The sequence below is a fragment of the Lutra lutra genome, chromosome 18 (assembly GCF_902655055.1).
Source record: "Lutra lutra chromosome 18, mLutLut1.2, whole genome shotgun sequence".
Taxonomy (NCBI): Eukaryota; Metazoa; Chordata; class Mammalia; order Carnivora; family Mustelidae; genus Lutra; species Lutra lutra.
The window spans coordinates 20,014,318-20,040,518 of NC_062295.1; the positions used below are offsets into that span (position 1 = coordinate 20,014,318).

Here is a 26,201-nt window from a genome sequence, read left to right on the forward strand (position 1 = left end):
CTGAACCCTGTCCTTCCTACTCTTTTTTTTTTCATCACCATTTATTTGCTTCATAGCACTTAATACTCTTGATATTCTCTTAATTCTTCCCTTCTTTAATGATTCATTGTCTCTCTCCCTTCTCTGGGGCAGGTAAGCCTCATGAGAAGTAGTGACCTGTCTCCTGTTCATCACTGTGTCCCCAGCACCTAGAATAGTGCCTGGCATGCAGAGATTGTTGATTGAATAAATACACACCTGAATGGCCAAACGAACGAATGTGTTGGTATTTTTGTAGTACATCTCAACTCTTTTTCTTTTTTCGAATGAGAGAGGGAATAACTTACTCCATGCACACTTTTTAGCAACATGTACATTATTTGCAAGAAGGTACACAGGTGTTTGGGAATCATTATTTGATCTCATAATAAGGCAGATGTGCCTTAATAGTCTTTATATTCCTTTTCTCGCTTGGGGATTGTGGCACCTGGAGCTCTGACTTTGGGTTTCCCTGCTTCCCTGATACCTAGCAGGCTCCTAGGAGGTATGTCTTTTAGCTCGTGGTGTGTAGCTCAGTGTATTTGAGTCAGCTAAATGGGGTTATCAGCATCATGAGGGTGTTCAGACACACTGTGGTTTAGCCTCTTTCCCTTTTTCTACTGCGACTGCTCAGAGCCGAGAGAACCTGAGCTATTGGCAACAATATAGGATGGCTGTTGGATATTCCAGTTCCTTCCATGGTTTATACCCTTGAGGGAGTTGAGCAAGCAGTGCTTCGCGTATACCACCAAGCAGTTTTCTTTCTTCTTTTTTTTTTTTTTAATTACAATCCATTTTAAAACTTTTTTTTTTTTAAAGATTTTTTATTTATTTATTTGACAGAGAGAGATCACAAGCAGGCAGAGAGGCAGGCAGAGAGAGAGGAGGAAGCAGGTTCTCCGCTGAGCAGAGAGCCCGATGTGGGGCTCGATCCCAGGACCCTGAGATCATGACCTGAGCCGAAGGCAGCAGCTTAACCCGCTGAGCCACCCAGGCGCCCCCATTTTAAAACTTTTAATTGATGATGTTTTTAGGTGTACATAAAAATAAACCTGTGAGGGGCGCCTGGGTGGCTCAGTGGGTTAAGCCGCTGCCTTCGGCTCAGGTCATGATCCCAGGTCCTGGGTTCGAGCCCCGCATCGGGCTTTCTGCTCAGCAGGGAGCCTGCTTCCTCCTCTCTCTCTGCCTGCCTCTCTGCTTACTTGTGATTTCTCTCTGTCAAATAAATAAATAAAATCTTTAAAAAAAAATAAAAAAAAAATAAATAAACCTGTGAATCTCTATGTATGCAACACCTAACTTTAACTATGACCAACTTCCTGTACCAGTGGTTCTAAAAGTGTAGTCCTAAACTAGAGGCATCAACACTGCCTGAGCACTTGTCAGAGATACAGGTTTCTTTTTTTTTTTTTTTTTAAGATTTTGTTTATTTATTTGACAGAGATCACAAGTAGGCAGAGAGAGAGGAGGAAGCAGGCTCCCTGCCGAGCAGGGAGTATGATGCGGGGCTCGATCCCAAGACCCCGGGATCACAACCCGAGCTGAAGGCAGAGGCTTTAACCCACTGAGCCACCCAGGCGCCCCGAGATACAGGTTTCTAACTTTTGAAAGAATTTGAAAAAATTTCTACTTTTGAATGAACTGCTGAATCAGAAACTCAGGGGGCTAGAGCCCATCAGTCTGTTCTAACAAGCCCTCTGGGTGATACTGATGGCTGCCAAAGCTTGAGAACCACTATATAGACCATTTCATCCGATCTCTGTTGGAGTATTTTTAAGCAAATGTTATCATTTTATTTTACTTCGGTATGGAAACACTATTCCTTTAATCACAATATCTCACAGATTGGCACAACGTTTAGAAGCAGCCAGCCAATTGGTACCAATGTTTACATAGGCTTATCCTTTGACCTCCTAATTCTACTCATAGAGACCTACTTGACAGTTGCTTCATAATGTCTATATAAAGATGTTCACTGCAGTGCCTCAGACGGAGAAAACTTGGAAATACCATATGTCCGATAGTGAGAGATTGTTTGAGTAAGTTGTTTTATCCACTCTGGAATGCTAGGAAATCATTACAGAGAATGATATCATTGATATTACCATTAAATAAGGAAAGCGTTTTCAAAAGAAGAATTAGCCCTGTTTGGTTTTTTTCTGTGTGAGGTGTGTTTGTATGAGAATGTGTTTATGTTGTATATATGAGTTTAGGCACATAGGAAAAAGGACCAGGATGTTCTACACAAAAGTACTAATAGTTATCTCTGGAAGATGTGGTTTTAGTTCATTTCTACCCTCTTCATTCCTGATTTTTCCCCCCACAATGGAGCATGTATTTTTATAATGGAGAAAAACAATAAATTTACTTTAATTTTGAAAAAAATTATATCCATTGAAATTATAATTTCTTGATGAATTTTTGTTGAAATGATCATCTCTTCTTGGATTTGCAGATGGACACCTGTTGGATTCAAAGAGATATGCTGTTATTGGAGCAGATCTCCGAGATTTACCTGAACTGGAAGAGAAACTAAAGAAATGTAACATGAATCCACAGTGAGATTTTTTTTTAACCTCTTAATGTATTTGTGACTTCTTGCTCATATGCCATAAGGCCAGTTGAAATTGCAGCATGATACCTCTGTCCATTTTTTATTCTGAGATATTATCTCATTGCTACTGAGAATGGTTTTCTGAAGTATTTTTAGAAGCAGAGTTCTCAATCAAGCCCGTTTTCACATCAGAATAATATGCATTGCTTTTGTAACATACTGATGCCTAACATCATAAAGTTTGAGAGAAGATAATTATATGCATAGAAACGTGTAATTGCAATATGCAAAGGATTAGAATGCAGAATATATAAAGAAAAGCTACTATTTAAAAAAGTAAATCCCATAGGAAAACAAGCAAAAGACAGATGACAAGGTACCTCAAAGAAGGAATTGAATATTACATGAAAAGTTATTGAACCTCAGTAGTAATCAGATGGAACTCTATTTTACTCCAGCCACGTCAGCAAAAATATAAAAGTCTGACATTATCAGGTGCTGGCAAGGTTATATGAGAACAAGAATGGTCCTGCACAACTGATGCAAGTGAATTTGGGACAGTCATTATGAGGAAGAGTCTGGAAGTATCTACTAAAATTGCAAGCTTGTGTGCCATGTGATGTAGTAGTTCATTCCACTTTTGGTTGTGTGCGCCTCGCAAAGGTCTGTCTGTGCAAGGAGGATGTTCATCATGGGCACTGTTTTCAGTAGCAGAAAATTGGAACCATTCTAACTATCTATCAGGAGAAGAGTGAGTGAGCAGTATGTAAAAGGCATGACATAGATCAGCATGGAGAGAGCTCAAAAACATAATGTTGCATTAAAATAAAAAAGTCAAGTTGCAGAATAATATGTACAGTGTGATGATACCAAGTGTGTAAAATCAAACTCTCAAAAAAAATCAAACCCTCAGTACTTCCATGATTACCTCTATGTATCACAAAAGTATTTTAAAAATGGGCCGGAAGGGTTCACATCAAATTCTTGGGAGCAGGTATATTTTGGGAACAGTGGAGGAGGATGAGATAGGTGGTTTTAGCACACTGATACTGGTCAAAATGAGATTGGAATTTAACAGTAGTGGAGGGTAAAGTCATGTCTAGAACGCTTACTGTTAGTGAAGATGACACTTTCAACAATATTAGAGGTAAGTAACTCAAGAGAGAGGTTTGAGGGAAAGGTAGGAAAAACAGTTATTTAAAAAATAAATTGAAGGTAAAGAATCAGTGGCCAGTGGGGAAGGTAGGAGAAATAGATAGTTCATTAAAAAATAAATTGAAGGCAAAGAATCAGTGGCCAGTGATCAAAGAGAGTAGCTGTTAGGGAAATCGCTGGTAGAGAAGAGGCTGTAGAGTGGACAGAGGACAAGAGCCTTGGAGGGAAGGGAAAGCTGTCCTTCTTCCGAGAAGAGAGGAAGGCGGGTGAGGACAGGTGCAAATACAGGTGAGTTTGGGCTGATGCAGGGGAGGAAGTTGTAGGGAGTTGAAGCTTGACCTTCCGGGTACATCTTTTGTTAAAGTGGTAATGGCTGTCACCTCTGGGCTTTGAAATTCTTGTTTACATGTTTAGCCTAGAATCGTAAACCAGATTGTCATTGTCAAGATGTGTGTATCCACATTTGCAGATGTTGGGAATGGCACTCACACACCTACTGCTTATTGTCTCATTGTCTGTCTCACTGAGTGTTCAGAGAGCAGGGTCAATGCACTGTACATAATATGCCTCTTTTTTTTTTTAAGATTTTATTTATTTATTTGACAGACAGAGATCACAAGCAGGCAGAGTAGCAGGCAGAGAGAGGGTGGGGGAAGCAGGCTCCCTGCTGAGCAGAGAGCCCGATGCGGGGCTCGATCCCAGGACCCTGAGATCATGACCTGAGCCGAAGGCAGAGGCTTAACCCACTGAGCCACCCAGGCGCCCCATGCCTCTTTTTTCCTTTGTGGAACCCTTTAGATGGTTCCCAGATGGTCGCGAGCAGAGTGTTCTTCTTTCAGCAAAAGGGAAGTCTCAGTGTTCAAGGACACCAGTGGTTTTCTTGGGGGCATATTAATGAGAGATCAGTAGGTTGTTTCAAGCTGACGGTGCTCAACCTGGAGCCCTCTCAGAATGAGGCAATCCCGAGTATCGGAATCTCACCCTGGGCTCCAAGTGACCGCTCCTGCTTATAAGTATTTAGTAGGGGCCGTTTTTTTCTTAAACAAACACCCCCCCCCACAAAAGCCTCTTTGAGCCTTAATTTCATTTGTCAGCTGGGGTAAAAACAACTCCACAAGATGGTCCAGAAGATTAAATTAAGTCAGCTGTGAAAGTGGTTGAACAGAATTGACAAATAGACTACAGTCTCCTGTAGGTTACTGCGGCCACCATGGTAACCAGCTGCCACCTACTGCCACTGTAGTAAGCCACCGTTGGAGCAAATCTGCTAAAAGATCAGGAAATAATCAGTTACAAATCATGCTAGCTCTTGAAAGGGAAGTTTGCCTCACCTTTGGACATCTACAAAATGGATGAAGAGCGGTTGCTGTGACAAGTATTAGAATTACGTATATAATTCTCCAGGGCTTTGTTTGTGCTCCGTATTTTCCTTTACGACTGTCTTTGTTTTGCTTTCACTTGTATTTTGAAAAGTATTAATCCAATTTTTAATATTGCCAATGGCTACGTCCTAAAACTACACTGAAAAATGTTAAACTTTCCATTTTCAAATAATTCAAATCTACAAAAAAGTTGCAAAAATCATACAGAAAATTCCCATATAGCCTTCTTTACGTGGCTTCCCCCTGTGGTAGTGTCTTAAGGACACTTTTGCATTAAAAAGGTTATTGGAGCTGTAGTTCTCTAATTATCAACCTGTGAATTGGAGTCTTAGAACTTTCTCCACACTCATTCGCTTTTTCTGATCATTTCTGTTGATATAATCTGGGGTTTTAAAACGTAGGTTATTGCTAATTTTAAAAAATTATTTTTAATATTTTTCTTTCTGATTTTCAACATTGTTTGCAACTCAGACGTCATTGACTTTCCTCTGGATTTAGTGCCCTCAGTTTCTTTTTTTTTTTTTTAAGATATTTTTTATTTATTTGACAGAGAGAGAGAGAAGAAGAGAGATCACAAGTAGGCGGGGGGGGGGGGGGGACAGGCTCCCTGCTGAGCAGAGAGCCCGATGTGGAGCTCGATCCCAGGACCCTGGGATCATGACCTGAGCCAAAGGCAGAGGCTTTAACCCACTGAGCCACCCAGGTGTCCCCCTCAGTTTCTATATACTGTGATCCAGTTGGGTACAGAGAGCATTTGGATATATATTCTCAAATAACTTGAATTATATACCATTTTCATGGTCAAAAAAAAATGAAAGAAGGAAACCCATGAACAGTAATGATGGATAGTTGGTACTGTGATTAGGTCAGAGCCTGCACTTTTTTGGTGGGGAGCCTTTCTAGTAATAAAGAGTCTACACCCTGAGCCCAGGTGTACAGCTTCTATTCTGACAGTAATATATACCATGTGCTTTTCAACTGCTTTCTTGGGTATTCGAGTTCAGACAATTTATTTGTTTTGAGAACCCCCACCAGTAAAAATAGACAAATATAACCCACCTGCGGCATGCCTGGGTGGCTCAGTTGGTTGAGCATCTGACTCTTTTTTTTTTTTTTAAGATTTTATTTATTTATTTGACAGAGAGAGATCACAAGCAGGTAGAGAGGCAGGCAGAGAGAGGGGAGGAAGCAGGCTCCCTGCTGAGCAGAGAGCCCGATGCGGGGCTCGATCCCAGGACTCTGAGATCATGACCCGAGCCGAAGGCAGCGGCTTAACCCACTGAGCCACCCAGGTGCCCCCTGACTCTTTTTTTTTTTTTTTAAGATTTTATTTATTGATTTGACAGAGAGAGAGACAGTGACAGAGGGAACACAAGCAGGGGGAGTGGGAGAGGGAGAAGCAGGCTTCCCATGGAGCAGGGAGCCCAATGTGGGGCATGATCCCGGAGACCTGGAATCATGACCTGAGCTGAAGGCAGACGCCCAACGATTGAGCCACCCAGGCACCCCGAGCATCTGACTCTTGATTATGGCTCAAGTCATGATCTCAGGGTCATAGGAACAAGCCCCATGGTGGGCTCTATAACTCAGCAGGAGCCTACTTGAGATGTTCTCTCTCCTTCTCCCTCTGTCCCTCCCCCATCCCCTGTGCACATGCTTTCTCTCTAAAATAAATAAATAAATCTTAAAAAAAATTTTTTTAGGAGAGCCTGGGTGGCTCAGTGGGTTAAAGCCTTTGCCTTCAGCTCAGGTCATGATCCCAGGGTCTTGGGATCAAGCCCCACATGGGGGAGGGTGGCGGACTCTGCTCAACCCGGAGCCTGCCACCTCCCCCCTCCCCCGCCTGCTGCTGCCTGCCTCTCTGCCTACTTGTGATCTCTCTCTGTCAAGTAAATAAATAAAATCTTAAAAAAAATTTTTCTTTTAAAGTAACCCACTTGCTTTATGAGAAAAATAGCAACCAGCCATGAGGAATAGCCATATTTAGGGGCAGAGAAAGAAAGTGGATACAGTAAAGGAGTGAGAGAAGGAGCAGTAAAGGATCCAGGAATAAACCAGCAAAGCTCACATAATTTGGGGCTGTGTTCCCTTTTAAGAATTAAGGGTTTTAGAGATTTTTCTAGGAGTTTATTGCTTTTCTTATTTCATAATTTGTTCATTACTTCGGGTCTGTTGAATCAAGAGTGCATACTAACCAATGTAATTTCCTGAAGATTGTTCGTGTTCTTGTCAATTCTTAATGGTAAAAACATATAAGAATTGGATTTGGTTAAACGAGTATCACTATTTCTGCATTTGTCAGTCAGTTTTTAATGTGTAACAGTCTCTCCAACTCAGTGCTTTAGAAAACTTCCACTTTAGAACAGCTCACAATCTAGATACACAAGTTGCTCTAGATTCTGTGAGTGGAGAGTTTGGGCTTAGCTGGTTGGTACGTCTGCTGGGGCCAGGTATAGCTGATATCCCCTCAGGTTCACTATATGTGGACAGCAGGCAGATAGGATGCCTCATTTTATTGCACAGGGCCTCCCTGCAGTTGCAAGCTAGCTTGGGTTCATTCCCATGATGGTTTAGATTTCCAGGCAAGAGAGCGAGGGCCCATGTGCAAGTGATTTTCAAGCTTCTGCTTGCATTGCATTTGCTACTGTTCCCTTGGCTAAAGTGAGTTCTACAACTAACCCCGATACCAGGGGAAGGAAGAGTCTCTGCATCTGGAGTGGGAGAGTCTGCTGTGTCACCTTGTCACCATGTGCAAGTGTGGCAGGGGAGAATTTTATTTTTATTTAAATTAAGTTAATTAACATATAATATGTTACTAGTTTCAGAGATAGAGGTCAGTGATTCATCAGTCTTCTATAACACCCAGTGCTTATTACATCCCATGCCCTCCTTGATGTCCATTCCCCATTTACCCCCTCGCCCCACCTCCATCCCCTCCAGCAACCCTCAGTTTGTTTCCTATGATTAAGAGTCTCTTAGAGTTTGTCTCTCTCTGGTTTCATCTTACTTTATGTTTTCCTCTCTTCCTCTATGATCCTCATGATCCTTTTTTCCTCTCTTCCTGTATGATCCTTTGTTTCTTAAATTCCACATATGAGTGAGATCATATGGTAATTGTCTTTCTCTGATTGATGTAGTTCGCTTAGCATAATACCACCTGGATGGCATAGTCTGTTCAGTATCTGCCTTCAGCCCTGCCTTGGGAATCCCTGCTCAGTGGGAGTCTGCTTCTCCTCTGCCTCTCTGTCCCCTGCTTCTATTTTCTCTCCCTCTCAAATAAATAAATAAACTATTTTTAAAAATAACCTTCTAGTTCCAACCACATTATTGCAAATAGCAAGATTTCATTTTTTTGATGGCTGAGTAATGTGTGTGTGTCTGTGTGTCTGTGTCTGTGTCTGTGTGTGTGTCTGTGTATGTATACATGACATCATCTTTATCCATTCATCTGTTGGTGTACATCTGAGCTCTTTCCGTAGTTTGGCTATTGTGGACATTGCTGCTATCAACATTGGGGTGCAGGTGCCCAGTTGATCACTACATTTGTATCTCTGGGGTAAATTCCTGGGTTGTAGCGTAGCTCTACTTTCAACTTTCTGAGAACCTCCATACTGTTTTCCAGAGTGCCTGCACCAGCTTGCATTCCCACTGACAGCGTAGGAGGGTCCCCTTTCTCTAGATCCTTGCCAACATCTGTCGTTTCCTGGGTGGTTAATTTTAGCCTTTCTGACCAGTGTGAGGTGGTATCTCTTTGTGGTTTTGCTTTTTATTTCCCTGATGCCGAGTGATATGGAGCATTTTTTCATGTGTCTGTTGGCCATATGAATGTCTTCTTTGCAGAAACGTCTGTTCATGTCTTCTGCCTATTTCTTGATCGGATTATTCTTTGGGTGTTGAGTTTGGTAAGTTCTCTATAGATTTTGGATACTAACCCTTTATCTGACACGTCTTTTGCAAATATCTTCTCCCATTCTGCCAGTTGTCTTTTGGTTTTGTCGACTATTCCCTTTGCTGTGCAAAATCTTTTTATCTTGATGAAGTCCCAATAGTTCATTTTTGCCTTTAGTTCCCTTGGCTTGGGGGACGTGTCTAACAAGAAGTTGCTGCAGCTGAGGTCACAGCACTTGCTGCCTGTGTTCTCTACAATTTTGATGGATTCCTGTCTCGTGGAGGTCTTTCATCCATTTTGAGTCTATTTTTGTGTATGGTGTAAGGAAATAGTATAGTTTCATTCTTCTGCATGTAGCTGTCCAATATTCCCAATACCATTTGTTGAAGAGACTGTCTTTTTTCCATTGGATATTCTTTCCTGCTTGGTCAAAGGTTAGTTGACCATAGAGTTGAGGGTCTATTTCCAGATTCTATATTCTGTTTCATTGATCCATTTGTCTGTTTTTGTGCCAGTACTCTCTTAATGATGACAGCTTTGTAATAGAGCTTAAGTTTGGGATTGTGATGCCACCAGCTTTGGTGTTCTTTTTCAACACTCCTTTGGCTGTTTGGGGTCCTTTCTGGTTCCATACAAGTTTTGGGATTATTTGTTCTATCTCTGTGAAAAAAAATTGATCGTATTTTGATAGGGATTGCATTGACTATGTAGATTGCTCTAGGTAGCGTAAACATTTTAACAATATTTGTTCTTCCAATCCATGAGCATGGAACATTTTTCCATTTCTTCGTGTCTTCCTCAGTTTCCTTCATAAGTGTTCTGTAGTTTTTGGAGTACAGATTCTTTACCTCTTTGGTTAGGTTTATTCCTAGGTATCTTATGGTTTTGGGTGCAATTGCAAATGGGATCGACTCCTTAATTTCTCTTTTTTCTGTCTCCTTGTTAGTGTATAGAAATGCAACTGATTTCTGTGCATTGATTTTATATCCTGCTACTTTGCTGAATTCCTGTATGAGTTCTAGCAATTCTGGGGTGGAGTCTTTTGGGTTTTCCACATAGAGTATCATGTCCTCTCCAAAGAGTGAGAGTTTGACTTCTTCTTTGCTGATTTGGATGCCTTTTATTTCTTTCTTACTTATTTTTTTTAAAGATTTTATTTGTTTATTTGACAGAGAAATCACAAGTAGGCAGAGCATCAGACAGAGGGAGAGGGAGAAGCAGGTTCCCTGCTGAGCAAAGAACATCATCAGGACTCGATCCCAGGACCCTGAGTTGAAGGCAGACACTTAACCAACTGAGCCATGCAGGCACCCCTGCCTTTTATTTCTTTGTGTTGTCTGATTGCTGAGGCTAGGGCTTCTAGTACTATGTTGAATAGCAGTGGTGATAGTGGACATCCATGTTGTGTTCCTGACCTTGGGGAAAAGCGAAAGGCTCTCTTTTCCCCATTGAGAATGACATTCACTGTGGGCTTTTCATATATGGCTTTTATGATATTGAGGTACATTCCCTCTCTCCCTACACTGTGAAATTTTGATCAAGAAAGGATGCTATAGTTTGTCATATGCTTTTTCTGCCTCTTTTGAAAGGATCATATGGTTTTTGTCCTTTCCTTCATCTATGTAGTCTATCATTATTGATTGATTTGTGGATATTGAACCACCCTTGCATCCCAGGAATTAAATTCCACTGGTTGTGGTGAATAATCGTTTTCATGTACTGTTGGATCCTATTAGCTAGTATTTTGGTGAGAATTTTTGCATCCATGTTCATCAGGGATATTGGTCTGTAATTCTCCTTTTTGGTGAGGTCTTTGTCTGGTTTGGGGATCAAGGTAATGCTGGCCTCATAGAAAGAGTTTGGAAGTTTTCCTTCCATTTCTGGTTTTTTAAGCAGCTTCAGAAGATTAGGTATTAATTCTTCTTGAGCTGTTTGGTAGAATTCCCCTGGGAAGACATCTGGCCCTGGACTTTTGTTTGTTGGGAGATTTTTGATTACTGCTTCAATTTCTTTGCTGGTTATGGGTCTGTTTAGGTTTTCTATTTCTTCCTGTTTCAGTTTTGGTAGTGTATATATCTCAGGAATGTATCTGTTTCTTCTGGATTGCCTAATTTGTTGGCATATAGTTGCTCGTAATATGTCCTTACAGTTGTTTGTATTTCTTTGGTGTGGTTGTGATGTCTCCTCTTTCATTCATGATTTTATTTATTTAGGTCCTTTCTCTTCTCTTTTTGATAAATCTGGCCAGGGGATTATCGATCTTATTAATTTTTTCAAGGAACGAGCTCCTAGTTTCATTGATCTGTTCTACTGTCCTTTTGGTTTTATTTTATTGATTTCTGCTCTCATCTGTAGTATAGGCTTTATTTGCTGTTCTTTCTCCAGTTTCTTTAGGGGTAAGGTTTGGTTGTGTATTTGAGATCTATCTTGTTTCTTGAGAAAGGCTTGTATTACTATATACTTCCCTCTCTTTGTTGTATCCCCCAAATTTTGAACAGTTATGCTTTCATTTTCATTGGTTTCCCTGAATTTTAAAATTCTTCTTTAGCCTCCATGTATTTGAGTTCTTTCCAACTTTCCTCTTGTGATTGAGTTCTAGTTTCTAATCACTGTGGTCTGAAAATATGCAGGGAAAGATCCCAATCTTTTGGTACCAGTTGGGACCTGATTTGTGTCCCAGTAGGTGTTCTGTTCTGGAGAATGTTCCATGTGCACTCAAGAAGAATGTGTATTCTATTGCTTTAGGGTGGAATGCTCTGACTATATCTGTGAAGTCCATCTGGTCCAGTGTGTCATCCAGAGCCCTTGTTTCCTTGTTGATCTTCTGCTTAGATGATCTGTCCTTTGCAGTGAGGGGGTGTTAAAGTCCCTGATGATTATTGTATTATCACCAATGTGTTTCTTTAATTTTGTTATTAACTGGTTTTTATAATTGGCTGATCCCATGTGAGGGGCATAAATATTTACGATCATTAGATCTTCTTGTTGGATAGACCCTTTATGATATAGTGTCCTTCATCATCTATTATTAGTGTTTGGTTTCAAATCTATTGGTCTGATATAGGGATTGCTATCCTAGCTTTCTTTTGATGTCTGTTAGCATGGTAAATGGTTTTCCACCCCCTCACTTTGAATCTGGAGGTGACTTTGAGTCTAAGATGAGTCTCTTGCAGACAGCATATCAGTGGTCTTGCTTTTTCTTTTTTTTTAAAGATTTTATTTATTTATTTGACAGACAGAGATCACAGGCAGAGAGGCAGGCAGAGAGAGAGGAGGAAGCAGGCTCTCTGCTGAGCAGAGAGCCCGATGCGGGGCTCGATCCCAGGACCCTGGGATCATGACCTGAGTCGAAGGCAGAGGCTTTAACCCACTGAGCCACCCAGGCGCCCCTCAATGGTCTTGCTTTTTATCCAATCTAATATCAGTGAGCCCTCAGAGGAAAGCAGTCAATCACTCCTGTCTCCCTGGTCTCCAGCCACACTCCATCCTCATCCAGCCTGTGACCGAGCATTTCTGTCTCAGGCACGTGATCCCTTTCAAGTCTGCAAATGGTGCCGAATCCTGCAGTGTGCACCTGTGCGGTGCCTCCCAGGGGAGGAAGGGGATTCTTGTGGTGGTTCTGCTGCTTACTAGGCCCCTAGTCCAGGAGCAGTCACCTGGCCATGCCTTGGTTCACAGTTTATAGCAACCCCAAGCTGAGAACCCCCTCTCCTGGGCTCTCTGATTGCAGCTGGCTTCCCTGCTCCAACGCCCAGGAGCTCTGCCACACTCAGGCACCCCCGGTCTTTCTGGGACCCTGGGATCCTGAGACCTACACTCTCCCACCCAGGATTCTGCCCTGCTTCACCACCTGAGCACCTTTCAGGCAGGGACATCCTGGTGAGCCAGGACAGACGTCTGAAAGTTCCGATTTTGTGCTCTGCTGCTCTATCACTTTCTGGTGCCGGTTTACGGAGGCTCCCCCAACCCCCGTGGTTTATCTTCCGGTATATTGCCTCGGATTCACTTCTCTGCACCTCCTACCTTGCAGAAAGTGGTCCCTTTTCTATTTGTAGAGTAGCAGCTGTTCTTCGATCTCCGGTTGAGTTTGTGGGTGTTCAGAATGACGTGATAGCTGTCCAGCTGAATTCCTGGGACCAGACAAAACCAAGGTCTCCTACTCCTCCACCATTTTGGGCTATCTGGGGTAGGGGAAGGGGAGAATTTGTAGCTATGTCTACACAGCATCACGTGCCTTTAACACTGTTTCACAAGCGAGACAAATCCTTGCTCATTGCTCACCTTTTTTTAGTCTAAAACTTTGGGTCACGATGGTGTTGTACGTCTGTTACTACATTGGTTGTTGATGTGCTTGTTCAGTGCATCTTGTTTTCCTGGGGTGTGAAAAACAGGGTTTTACTGCCCCACCAATACTGCCACATGCGTGCCATTAGAGAGTCCCACTTTTTTTAATGTATACTTGACAACTTTATTTATTTATTTGAGAGGGGGGAGAGAGAGAGAGCAGGTGTGCAGGGGGAGGAGTATAGGGAGTGGGAGGGGGAGAATTTCCAGCAGACTCCCCACTGAGTGGGGAGACTGATGTGGGCTTGATCTCACTACCCCGAGATCATGACCTGAGCCGGGTGCTTACCCAACTGAGCCACCCAGTCATCCCTAGAGAGTCCATTTGATGAATACATGTGGATGTGCCTTTTTTCTTCTCTTAAGATTGCCAACACTCCTGATCACCGAATGTGTGCTGGTTTATATGACTCCGGAGCAGTCGGCCAACCTTCTCAAGTGGGCAGCCAGCAGTTTTGACACCGCCATGTTCATAAACTATGAACAGGTAAATGGGAGCATGAGACATTTGCTTTCTGCCTCTATTTCCGTGGTGGCTCAACACTCTCTGAGCAACTTCAGTATGTTTTCCCACTTACTCTTTTCCTTCTGCCTCTGGCCACTCACATACCTCCTTTTTCATTGATTCTGGCAATCCCCAGCATCCCTGATTTCTTGATTTCCGGCAAACTTATGGCCAGAGACTTTGAAACTTCTATCTTGGCCTTAATCGAAGTTTTTTGAGTTCTTCTTTTATCATTGTATTTACTGTAGAGTCAGACCTTGGTGAAGGGAATTTTGGCTGTCCTATGGGTGGAGGGGTAGCCAACTCTGATTCCTTCAGAGGCAGGAGTGATGCAAATGGATCAAGTTGGCCAGTGTAAGGCAGGCAGGAGTGGTGAGGACTATGGTGAACCCGAGTGTCCACGTCCCATCTGATGGGATGGTCCCCCGCTCCGTGCCAGTTGCTTGTTACTGTGTAGGTGTGTGAGTTAGAGTTGAGAACTCCCAATTTTTCAGGATCTTGGTCCGAGAACAGTTTTGGTTTTATTTGAAAATAAAATTTCCTGATTTCTGAGATCGCTGAGTTTGGACCACTGGCTGCCTGTTTTTCTCTTCTGACCTAGTGGAAAGGGTTATGCTTTCGAGGTTTAAAATTACTCAGCTTGAGTCTGAATCCTGGCTCTCGCTCTTATGCCTGGCTCCGTGACCTTCAGCAGAATTGCATGGTGGTTGGGAGTCCATGCTCTGGAGGTCGACTGCTTAGCTGTGTGACCTGGACAAGTTCAATAATCTCTCTGTGCCTGTCTCCTAATCTGAAAAATGGGAATAATAACAGTCCTGACTTCATAGGGTTGTAGTGAAGAGTAAGTGAGTTAATTTGAACAGGGGCATTTATGGCACTGTCGGGCTGTCAGGCAGGCCTCAGCTGTTCTTTGGATCTCTTGGAGCCTCAGGTCCTTGTTGTTGTTGTTTTAAAGATTTTATTTATTTATTTATTTGTCAGAGAGAGAGAGAGAGAGAGAGAGAGAGAGCACAAGCAGGCATTGTGGTAGGCAGAGGCAGAGAGAGAAGCAGGCTCCCTGCTGAGCAAGGTGCCCAATGTGGGACTCAATCCCAGGACCCTGGGATCATGACCTGAGCTGAAGGCAGCAGCTTAACCAACTTGGCCACTCGGGCATCCCCCAGGGCCTTGTTTTTAAAGGGAAAACTCTGGATTATTAAGGGAACTCATGAGATGATGTGTAGCAGTGGGCATATGACAAGCACTGAATACATGGTAGCTATTATTTTTTTTTAAGATTTTATTTATTTATTTGACAGACAGATCACAAGTAGGCAGAGAGGCAGGCAGAGAGAGAGGAGGAAGCAGGCTCCCCGCTCAGCAGAGAGCCTGATGCGGGGCTCGATCCCAGGATCCTGGGATCATGACCTGAGGCGAAGGCAGAGGCTTTAACCCATTGAGCCACACAGGTGCCCCCACGCACAGTAGCTATTTTTATTGCTTCTTTTATTTTGCTTTTACTGATTTTACTTTTTTTTTTTTTTTTTTTTAGTCTCATTTTGTTTTTAAATTTTATTACAGACAAGAGCAGTAAAGGCCTTGCCCACTACAACATACCTACGGACAGATCTAAGGCTAGACCCGGTTGACTTTTTTGCCATCCTGTGCCAGGTTCTTATATAGGTATTTCTTGGTTGAGTTTTCTTCCTTCCCTCTTTTTAATTGGGGGCACTCCTCAGACTCAGTCTGCAGTCCTGGTGAATGGGTATAATGGTAGCCAGCCTCATTTGTCTTTTCTGTAGATTCTGGGAATCTGTCTTTGCTTACAGGATACTATGCCTGGGGAAAATGAATTCTGCTTTCTGTTGACACACATTGTGAGTGTTCACCTGGGTTTGTCCACCTTGTTTCATTCATGTTTTCTCTCTCTCTCTTTTTAAAAGATTTTATTTATTTATTTGACAGAGATCACAAGTAGGCAGAGAGGCAGGCAGGGAAGAGGAGGAAGCAGGCTCTCTGCTCAGCAGAGAGCCCTATGCGGGGCTCGAACCCAAGACCCTAGGATCATGACCTGAGCCGAAGGCAGAGGCTTTAACCCACTGAGCCACCCAGGTGCCCCTCACTCGTGTTTTCTCTTATTCAACAGGGTATGAATGTGAAATTTGACCACAGACCCTGTCACTTTGGGCAGGCCTGGGGAGGTGCCAGGTTTCACTCCATTGTCCAAGCCATCCCTAAACTGACGCGGTTCCCACCTCCCATCCTCATTTTGTGAATAATAAACATTTAACTTAATTTTCTAACAAATAAGAAATCATCGGCATACTCATGTGTATTAAATATTCCCATGCCCTCCATGGTTTTCTGATCAGTAGTTTAAAATGACAAAAACCGCATAAATGATGAGCCTGTCAATACTGATACAAGAAGATAGCAACTTTGTAGAATTTGCTGACTAGATAGCAGGCACATCCCACAAGTTTTGCATGTGTTAACTTACTTGATTATCACAATAGCCCCCCAGGTTTTGTGGGTAAGGGGGCCAAAGCACAGAGAATTAGCTTGCCCACAGCCACCCAGCCTCACAGCTAGAAAGTGTCAGGCCAGGATTCCAACCCAGGGAGTGAAAGGATGAAGCGTGTGCTCACAGACACCCTTCGATCCTGAAAAAATAGTGGGCAGTGTGACCATTAGTGCCCCATAACCCTCACACATTCACCAAAAGAGAGTAATACTGGTTCTTGTCTGGCAACGTTGTCACAGAACTCTGGGAATCATTCTATATATTAAAATAATGAAGTTTAGATGCTTTATTTGTGACAGGGTAATAGCATATACCTTATGATAATGTACACTGTATTCTGTTTTGTAGCATTTGTGTGTATATACACTTTAATAGTCTTTTAAACTGGTTTAAAACGGTTCTGAAGAAGTAACACTACGTGCAAAATTTTTTAAAAAATCAAATAGTATGAAAGGATGGACAGGGAAGGGCAGGCCTCTCTCCTACTCTGGACTTTTGCCCTCTAATGTGGGAAGCGACATGGCCAGATTCCAGAATTATTTTGTGCATATATAAATGTAGACAAAGGTTGTCTTTTTTTTCTTAAAAGTGGATAGGAGCATATTCTACACATTCCTCTTTCAAGAGTTTGTTACCTAAGAAATCATTCCATGTCTCTGTCTGTGTCTATATCTACACGTACCTCCTCTTTTTTTTCTGTTTTCATGGCAATGCAATATTCCATTAAATGACCATGCTAGAATTTCCATGACCCCCGGTGAGGGGCATTTAAATCCTTCCCAGGTCCTTCCTGTTACGCGTAATGCTGCCGTAAACATTCTCACACCCTTGCGAGCACACATGAGTAAACCCACAGAACAGCGTGCTGGCAGTGGTGTGGCCGCCTCCCAGGCCGAGCGCCACCCATCCAGTTGCCCTTCTGGAGGCTGTCACAGTGTACGCCCTTCTCACCTCTGCATGCTGTGCCTGCACCCAATTCTGTGACCTGCCCTGGGTATCAACAGATGTCGGCCTTGACTGGTTAGAAATAGGGTGCTGATGTCTTAGTTTGCATATTCGAGAAGCAGAGAAACCCTTCTGGCTGTGTCCACCCTCCTCTTTCCCTTCCCAGGTGAACATGGATGACCGGTTTGGACAGATCATGATCGAGAACCTACGGAGGCGACAATGTGACCTGGCAGGAGTGCAGACTTGCAAGTCGTTAGAGTCACAGGTCAGAGAGTGGGGACTCTGTTGCCCTGAGCCACCCAGGGAAGGGCATCTTCCCTTCGCACATCTGAGAAGCTGGGGCTACACGGGGGCCACTAGTTCATCATGCTAGGGAAGGCCAAGCCCTCAATGTGGAAAATATATGTGGACATTTTCTATACCCCAGCATTTAAAACTTTCATCATACAGATTTTCAAACAGCATGAAAGTACAGGGAATGGTAAAAGGAACACCCTTTTTCCCATCAGCCTGCTTCGTAATTCACATTTTGTCCAAATTATTTTATTTATCCCCAGTTTGTGTTGGTGTTGTCATTGGAATATTTTAAGGCAAATCCCAGGTAGTATATCATTCCACCCATAAACATTTCAGTATGAATTTCATGGCAGTAAGGACTTTCTTACCCATGGGATCATACCCTTGCCACACCTCACAAATCAACCAGAACTCCTTCGTAGCACCCACTACCCAGTATGTGTTCAGATCTCCTAAATTGTTAAAAAAAAAAAAAATTCTATAGTTGGTGTGTTTGAAACAGTATCCAAACGTGGTCCAAACGTTGTACTTGACATCCCCTTAAGTTTCTCAGAATCTAATAAACCTTTTTGTTAAAGATTTATTTGAGAGAGAGACAGAGACAGCACGAGCAGGAAAGGTGGGGGGCGGAGAGAGAATCTCAAGCAGACTCCACACTTGCATGGAATCTGACTCGGGGCTCAGTCCCAGAACCCTGAGATCATGGCCTGAGCTGGAACCAAGGGTCAGACACTTAACTGAGTCCGCCACCGAGGCACCCCGCCGGACTCTGATAGATTTTTCTAAATATCTTCTTTTTTTCTGCTTCCATAAAATAGGTTAGATTTTACAGGTCTTCGTCATATTACCACTCAAATGCTTTCAAAACTGTTGCTCCTGGAGAAGTTTCTGTACTTCTCTTTAAATATACCTAGGGGACCTCTCTCCCATTGTAACAGTGCATGTTTGGTGTAGAAAATTGCAAAGTAAAAAGAAGGAAGGTAGGGGCCAGGATAGGCTTTCAAAAGAGGAGTCATCGAAGAGAAATTTTCACGTGCTTGAAGAGTGTCTTGGATTTGTACGCCAGTGCCTTGTACCTTCTCCATTTCTCTCCACCACACATTCTAGAAAGAACGGCTCCTGTCGAATGGGTGGGAAACGGCGTCAGCAGTCGACATGATGGAACTGTACAGCAAATTGCCTCAAGCTGAAGTGAGCAGGTGCGGGATCGGCAGTAGTTAGCCTCACGGCAAACAATTATGAATTAAAGGCATAACTCTCTTTAATGTAAAAAAACAGCAACAACAAATCCTCAAACCCTAACTAGACTTACTTTGAAACAAGTTAATCTGCTATTGCAGACTAAACATTGATAGCACCTTGAGAGTAACTCATTAGCCACTTGCTGAGATAGGGTCCATGACAACACAGATTATTTTAGTCAGAATAAGCAATCGCACCTGTAACATTCCCAGAGCACCCTCTGGAAGTGGAAATTTTGCACAATCCCTGTGTTTTGGAGCAGGAGCAGAATGATGTTGTCCAAGGGCTTCCAAAGGGTCTGCTCGCAGATTTTTTTTTTTTTTTTAAGATTTATTTATTTATTTGACAGAGAGGGAGATCATAAGCAGGCAGAAAGGCAGGCAGGGGGAAGGGGAAGCAGGCTCCCCACTAAGCAGAGAGCCCCATGCGGGGCTCAATCCCAGGACCCTGAGATCATGACCTGAGCCAAAGGCAGAGGCTTACCCCACCGAGCCACCCAGGTGCCCCTTGCTCACAGATTTTTAAGCAGACTTCTTCCCTCATTATAAAATAAATTGTTCGAAATTTTAATTTAATTGTAAAATAAAGGGACATTTTATACAAAAAGTGAAAACACTTTTTAAGCTGCGTAGGACATGCATGAAATGGGAAAGCCGCATTCTGCAGCTGCCCCTCCAGAGATTGCTGTCGTTAATAAGTTGGCGTGTGTCTTTCTGTGTGTAAAAAAAGGTGACTATTTATTGATATATAGGTTCCTGGTTTTTGAATCAGTAGATTCATATTACATGCATTGGTCTATAAATCACCCTCCTCTTTTAGAAACTTAACAATTGATTTTATTTCTCTTCACATACCAATATATACCCACATAAAGAAGGTTTCCAGGTCCTGTTCAATGATGCTTAGTATTTATATTGATATGTGGATGGAGTGATTAGTGATAATAATTTTATAGTAGTTCAAAAGTTGCATCTAGAGCTGGGCATTTAGTTGTGCCTTATTGTTTATTTTTGTTGTGCTTTAATTTCCCTGCTATAAACCACACTGTATTTATCTCTGAGCACTGTTAGTGCCAGCTTTAATTAAGTTCTTGTTTTGTTGTTACTTTATGCTCCCTGGTTTGTGTTTCCTCTTGCCTGTGGGAACCTACAGGTGTAGGTCTCTTACAGGATAATTAGAATTTTAAACCTTGCTTCTCCACAGAAGTTGTTATTAATTTTTAGAAGGATCACTACTTTTTCCAAATATTTACATCAAGACCTTGAAGGTTTGTGAAAGAGATGTCTCCATGTGGGGGCAGGTGCCTGGGTGGCTCAGTGGGTTAAAGCCTCTGCCTTCGGCTCAGGTCATGATCTCAGGGGCCTGGGATCGAGCCCTGCGTCGGGCTCTCTGCTCAGCAGGGAGCCTGCTTCCACCTCTCTCTCTGCCTGCTTCTCTGCCTACTTGTGATCTCTGTCAAATAAATAAATGGAATCTTAAAAAAAAAGAGATGTCTCCATGTGATCAGGTCTCTGTTTTCTGAAATCTTCCAGAATTTTCCTTGCTCACAAGCTGGTTTTCAAGGTGACTATTTTGAATAGCCCTGGTCAGGCATCTAAAATGGAAATGCTCTGGCAGCTCGTCTAGATGCCCCGGGAGGAGTCTTTAATGGCAGTAGCCATCACAGGAGCAAATTTTTTCTAGGCCATCATTTGTCTCATGTTTCCCTGGCCTTGTATAGCTAGCACTGTGTATCCCTGACAGAGATGGGATGGGCTTTGGTCTGTCTGCCCAAGGCCACAGAGCCCTCCCAAGTCTCGGAATACCTGGTAGTTTGTGTCTACATTTGCCAAGGGCTTCTGCTGGATACTACGTATAAAAAAGAAGTCTAAGGCAAGCCTGTTTCTTTAACAAATACAGAGTGCCAGCTATGCACCATGTACTTTCCTAAGCACAAGGCATACAACAGAGATCAAAACAGACCAAAAGATATGTCTGTCTTGGAGTTCACGGTCGAGAGAACGGCTTCACAATCTAGTGTCCTAAGAACTGAACTTGGTGCTAAACATCCTGGAGCCTTCATTATGGTGTTGGTGTTTTGTAGAACTTGGTGTTAGGCAAATCTGCCTTGTGTGAATTCTGATAAGAGGAGGTAGGAAGCAAGCCAAGTACGTTATGCTTAGTCACTCTCAGTTCAGATGGGACCCTTAGGCCTGCCTACCAAGACAGGAACAAAAACACAAACACAGAAACACATGTAGCAAATGCACATACATAAGCACTTCTCCCCACCCCCAGCCTGCACTAATGGCAGTACCTGAATGTTAGCAATCACTGTTGTGAATGGTGGGCATATAGATCATTTTAAATTTTCTTCTTAATACTTTGTGGAAATGCCTGGAATTTCCCACAGTGTGCCCATATTTTAACAGAAACAAATGCATTAAGCTATTTTACATGTTTTGCATATTTGAATGTGTGTATGTTTTCAAGCTTATATTTTTAAATGCTTTTTTGAAAAAAAAAAAATCATACCAGCACATTATAAAAGAAAATGTACAGAATAAAGTAAGGTAGAGTAAAAACAAAAACCAACCCTCCACTCCTGTTTCCCCTCCCTCCCGGTCTACTACATTCTCTCAAGAGACAAGCACCATTACCAGTTTCTACTGTGTTTTTACAGAGGAGAGTTATGTGTATACAAGCATGTGTATCCCCCACTGTCTCTTTCATCGATAATAGTGTGCCCTGCACATTATTTACTATACAACTTCCATTTTGAACTCCATGATGAGCGGTAGAGGCTGTTCTGTGTCAATACATATAGACTTTCCCATTCTTTTGGATAGCTACATATCCTATTGTGTGAATGTGCTTTAATTTATTTAACCCCAGCTCTTCTAGTTTAAGGTTTGATGCTATGTTGCTGCAGTGAATATTCTGGAATATACATCTTTGTACTCATAAGGGTAAAAAAAATTTTTTTTTAGATTTTATTTATTTATTTGAGAGAGAGAAAGAGCAGGGGAGAGGCAAAAGAAGAGGAAGAAGCAGACTCCCCGCTGAGCAGGGAGCCAGAGCCCATGCGGGGCTTGATCTCAGGACCCCAGGATCATGACCTGAGCTGCAGGCAGACACTTAACCAACAGAGCCACCCAGGCACCCCTCATGGGGCAAAATCTTAAAGGCAGAATTGCTGAGTGGGACACCTGGGTGGTTCAGTTGTTAAGTGTCTTCCTGAAGGTTAGGTCATGATCCCAGGGTCCTGAGATTGAGCCCCTAATCAGGCTCCCTGCTCAACAGGAAGCCTGCTTCTCCCTCTCCTACTCCCTTTGCTTGTATTCCCTCTCTTGCTGTGTCTCTCTCTGTCAAATAAATAAACAAAAATATATTTTTAAATGGCAGAATTGCTGGGGGCGCCTGGGTGGCTCAGTGGGTTAAGCCTCTGCCTTCGGCTCGGGTCACTATCCCAGGGTCCTGGGATCGAGCCCCGCATTGGGCTCTCTGCTCAGCGGGGAGCCTGCTTCCCCCTCTCTCTCTCTGCCTGCCTCTCTGCCTACTTGTGATCTCTATCTGATAAATAAATTTTTAAAAATCTATAAAAAAAATTAAAAAGTCAGAATTGCTTGGTAAGAGGATGTGCATTTTCAGCATCAATAGAGGAGATCCAGTTGCTGGGCAGAGAGGTTGTACCATTTTGTAATCTGACTGGTAAACACAGGACAGCGAGTATCTTTCCCCCCATGTCCTTGTTAAAGTGCGTATCAGCCTTCTTTTGATCTTCATCAATCTGATAGTTGAAAAAGTATCTCATATTTTAATGAGATTGAGAGCATCTTGTTTTTCTTTTCTGGTGAATATGTCTTTTTCCTGTCTTTTAAACCTGAGTTTTTAAAAAGTTTTTCTCATGAAGTTTAACAACTCTTTACAGAGAAAGGAAATCTACCCTTTGTCATTTGTGTTGCAATTCTTTTTTCTAGTTTGTCATTTGTCTTTTGACTTTATTTATGGTATTTTTTTTTAAATAAAGATCGCATCATAGGTACTGTATTGCACCATGCTTCTTTCCTCTTAGTATAATATGAACACCTTTCCATATCCATAAACTTCGGCTCGTCATCTTCATTTTTAATTGTAGAACTTGATGTTGCCCTACTTTTGTTCTCCCGACAGAATAGAGTCACTTGAATTCCTGGATGAAATGGAGCTTCTCGAACAGCTCATGCAGCATTACTGCCTTTGTTGGGCAACCAGAGGAGGACATGAACTCGGTACATGATTTTACTTCTGTTGATTTGCCCTAGAAATGGGGACCTTTTGACTCCAAAGCACCATAAGACATACCTGGAAAGATCTGGCGTATCAGACGCATGTGTCCATGAGCAGTAGGTGGAAAACGAGCTGTCCTAGCCTCTATTTGTATGGCACAGAAACCAGGCGAATTGTTCAGACAATTCCATAGACAAATCCATAGCCCTTTAGAGGTGTTCTCTGACATTTCCTCTGCCGGAAGGGAAAACACCTTCAGAGCTTAGAGCAATAATCTTAATAAAAGTAACCAATGTTTGTCTTTTGATTCACCTTATAACCAGGTTTACTAGAGGTCAGGCACGCATATTGTCCTGCATGTCTCCAGCAAACCCGTGTAACTGCGGGTCGAATTTCTCCCCTTACCTTCTGTGATGAAGGTGAAGTCCCCTCGCCTGGCAGAGGGAGGCTGTGGCGTGAGCATGGATCCTTGTTCAGTGTTACTCGTTTCCTCAGTCTTGACCCAGTTCCTCCTTTCCAGTTCCCCCACGTGGGTCTTGCTTCCTCCGGGGTCCTCTCTTGGGCATTTTCCCGGCCCCGTGGAGACCATTTCAGATCCCAGTGTAGCCTCAACTGGAGTAGCCCCCCTTCAGGTGTCCCGTGGGCAGTGTCCTGCAGACTCGTCCAAAGATATACAGCCTTAGGCAGGGAGCCCAGACAAAACACAGAACATGACACAGCAGGGGCGGCCTCCTTGCGAACATTCCATGCTGACACGAGGCTGTTAATTACCCCCCTGGGGCTTAGCGTTCCAGTAGTTTATAAATTTACCCAGCAGTTCAGCCCACAAAATCCTTTTAAATTTGTCTTTTTATTTGAAAGAATTTATTAGTGGGGTTTTATACTGTTGTCTGCCCCCATCCAGTTTTGTTTTTTTTTTTTTTTTAAAGATTTTATTTATTTATTTGACAGAGATCACAAGTAGGCAGAGAGACAGGCAGAGAGAGGAGGAAGCAGGCTCCCCGCCGAGCAGAGAGCCCGATGCGGGGCTCGATCCCAGGACCCCGGGATCATGACCTGAGCCGAAGGCAGAGGCCTTAACCCACTGAGCCACCCAGGCGCCCCCCCCCATCCAGTTTTTAAAACGTCATTCTTTTTTTTCTTTTTTTAAGATTTTATTTGACAGAGAGACACAGCGAGAGAGGGAACACAAGCAGGGGAAGTGGGAGAGGGAGAAGCAGGCTTCTTGCCAAGGAGGGAGCCCCATGCGGGGCTCGATCCCAGGACTCTGGGATCATGACCTGAGCTGAAAGCAGACGCTTAATGACTGAGCCACCCAGGTGCCCCAAAATGTCATTTTTTTTCTTTTTTTTTTTAAGATTTTATTTATTTATTTGACAGAGAGAAAGATCACAAGTAGGCAGAGAGAGAAGGGGAAGCAGGCTCCCTGCTGAGCAGAGAGCCCGATGCGGGGCTCGATCCCAGGACCCTGGGATCATGACCTGAGCCGAAGGCAGAGGCTTAACCCACTGAGCCACCCAGGTGCCCCCCAAAATGTCATTCTTAATAGAGACTTTGGAAACATCTAAAAAGTCCAGTGAAGAAAAAAAAATCAGCTGCATGTCACTCAGAGATGACCTCTGATAACTTTTCCTTCCACTCTTTTTCTAGCAATTTTTCATTTTTAGCAGAATTGAATTTCTGCACTTATGTATTTGGAGTCCTGATTTTTCCCATTTGGTATCATAACAGCCTTTTCCCCTCGCTGTGAGAAACTCCTAGTGAGAATAATTTTCATAGCTTTACAGAGCTTCTGTCATGACACTATGCCCGAATCGACTCAACTTTGCCACACTTCTGGAAATGTAGTTTGTTTATAATACTATTAAGCTGATTCTAGTTTTTATAAATTAACAACACCCAGAACATTTTTATGTCGGGGGCTGCTTTGTGACAGCTGTACGTGCAACGTGAGGATCGTCCTGTCTCTGCATTTGCTCAGGGTTCATTGCGGAGTGGGTAGACTTCCAGCCTTAACTGCAGAGTCCATGAACCATGACAGTGCTTTCTGAATCCCTTCAAAATCCCTGTAAACATAGCCTCGTCCAACTTCTTGCTTCCTTGGGGATGATCTCCTCTTACCACTCGGGAGAGCAGAGCTGCGGTGAGGAGGTATCCAGCAGGGCCTCATTCTCCTACCTCTGTCTGCTTGCGCTGCTCTCTGGTGTGCATCTCTTAACAGTGTCTGTGTGTTTCCTTCCCTCAGGTTTGAAGGAAATCACTTACTGATCTGTTGGAGGCCCATGCTGAGCTGGCAGCTGAAGAAACTGACCTTCCCAGAGTTGCTGCGCTGCATTTCCTGGGTGGTGGCCAGACCTGGCCCTTCAGCCTCATCCCACACCCCGAGAAGCCTCAGTTCCTAGGGCTGTCGCACCACCTTCTGTGCCCATTGACTTATGGTTGAAATAAATCTCATTTGTTGCTAATCACCCACGCGTTGGTCCTCCACCGCTCCCCACTGCCCTGGGTGGGCTCTGGTTTACCTCCACATCAGCTGATACCAAAGATCCCAAATCTTCCTCCAGCCTTCACTTGCTCCCTATGAGTCAGCCTGAGCTCAAGCCCTAGTGTCCACGTGAGGGTTTACCTTGACCCAGGCCTCCACCCAAGGCCAGAGCTCTTCTCGGCTCCTGTCTCTGCCCTGGCCGGGACCTGCCCTGGCCAGGACCAAGTCCTTCTTGGTTTATTGCAGCTGGCTGAATGATGACTCCTAAAATGTCCACTCCTGTCCCTCAAACCTTTGAATGTGTCACCTCATGTGGCGAAGGGGGTCTGCAGGTGTGATTAAGCTAAGGACCTTGAGATGGGGAGATTATCCCGGGGTATCCAGTAGGCCCGGTGCAATCACAGGGTCCTTACAAGGAGAGGCGGGGGGAGGAGGAGAAGGAGGTGTGCTGATGGACTTAGAGAGGAACAGTGCATGTTGGAAATGGCAAAGGGGCCAAACCAGCCATGTCGGTGGCCACCGGATGCTGGGAAGAGCTAGAGAACAGACTCTTGGGGCCTCCAGAGGGAACCAGCATTACCAAACACTTAAGCCCACTGAAATGGATTCCAAGTTTCTGGCCTCTTGAACC

General features: G+C 43.4%; 1 protein-coding gene across 2 annotated transcripts in view; it reads left to right on the top strand.

Annotated features, from left to right (window-relative positions):
* LCMT1 (leucine carboxyl methyltransferase 1) overlaps window positions 1-25,553 on the top strand; it is a 51,062-nt gene extending 25,509 nt beyond the window's left edge. The window contains exons 6-11 of one of the 2 annotated variants that reach the window (XM_047712858.1): window positions 2,474-2,576; window positions 13,709-13,829; window positions 17,462-17,563; window positions 18,703-18,794; window positions 22,990-23,087; window positions 25,331-25,553. In XM_047712858.1, coding sequence (XP_047568814.1) covers window positions 2,474-2,576; window positions 13,709-13,829; window positions 17,462-17,563; window positions 18,703-18,794; window positions 22,990-23,087; window positions 25,331-25,353 — 539 coding nt within the window. In that variant the 3' untranslated portion in view covers window positions 25,354-25,553. The remainder of the gene's footprint in view (window positions 1-2,473; window positions 2,577-13,708; window positions 13,830-17,461; window positions 17,564-18,702; window positions 18,795-22,989; window positions 23,088-25,330) is intronic. The other variant, XR_007124272.1, reaches the window with a different exon arrangement.
* Window positions 25,554-26,201: the final 648 nt, after the last annotated feature.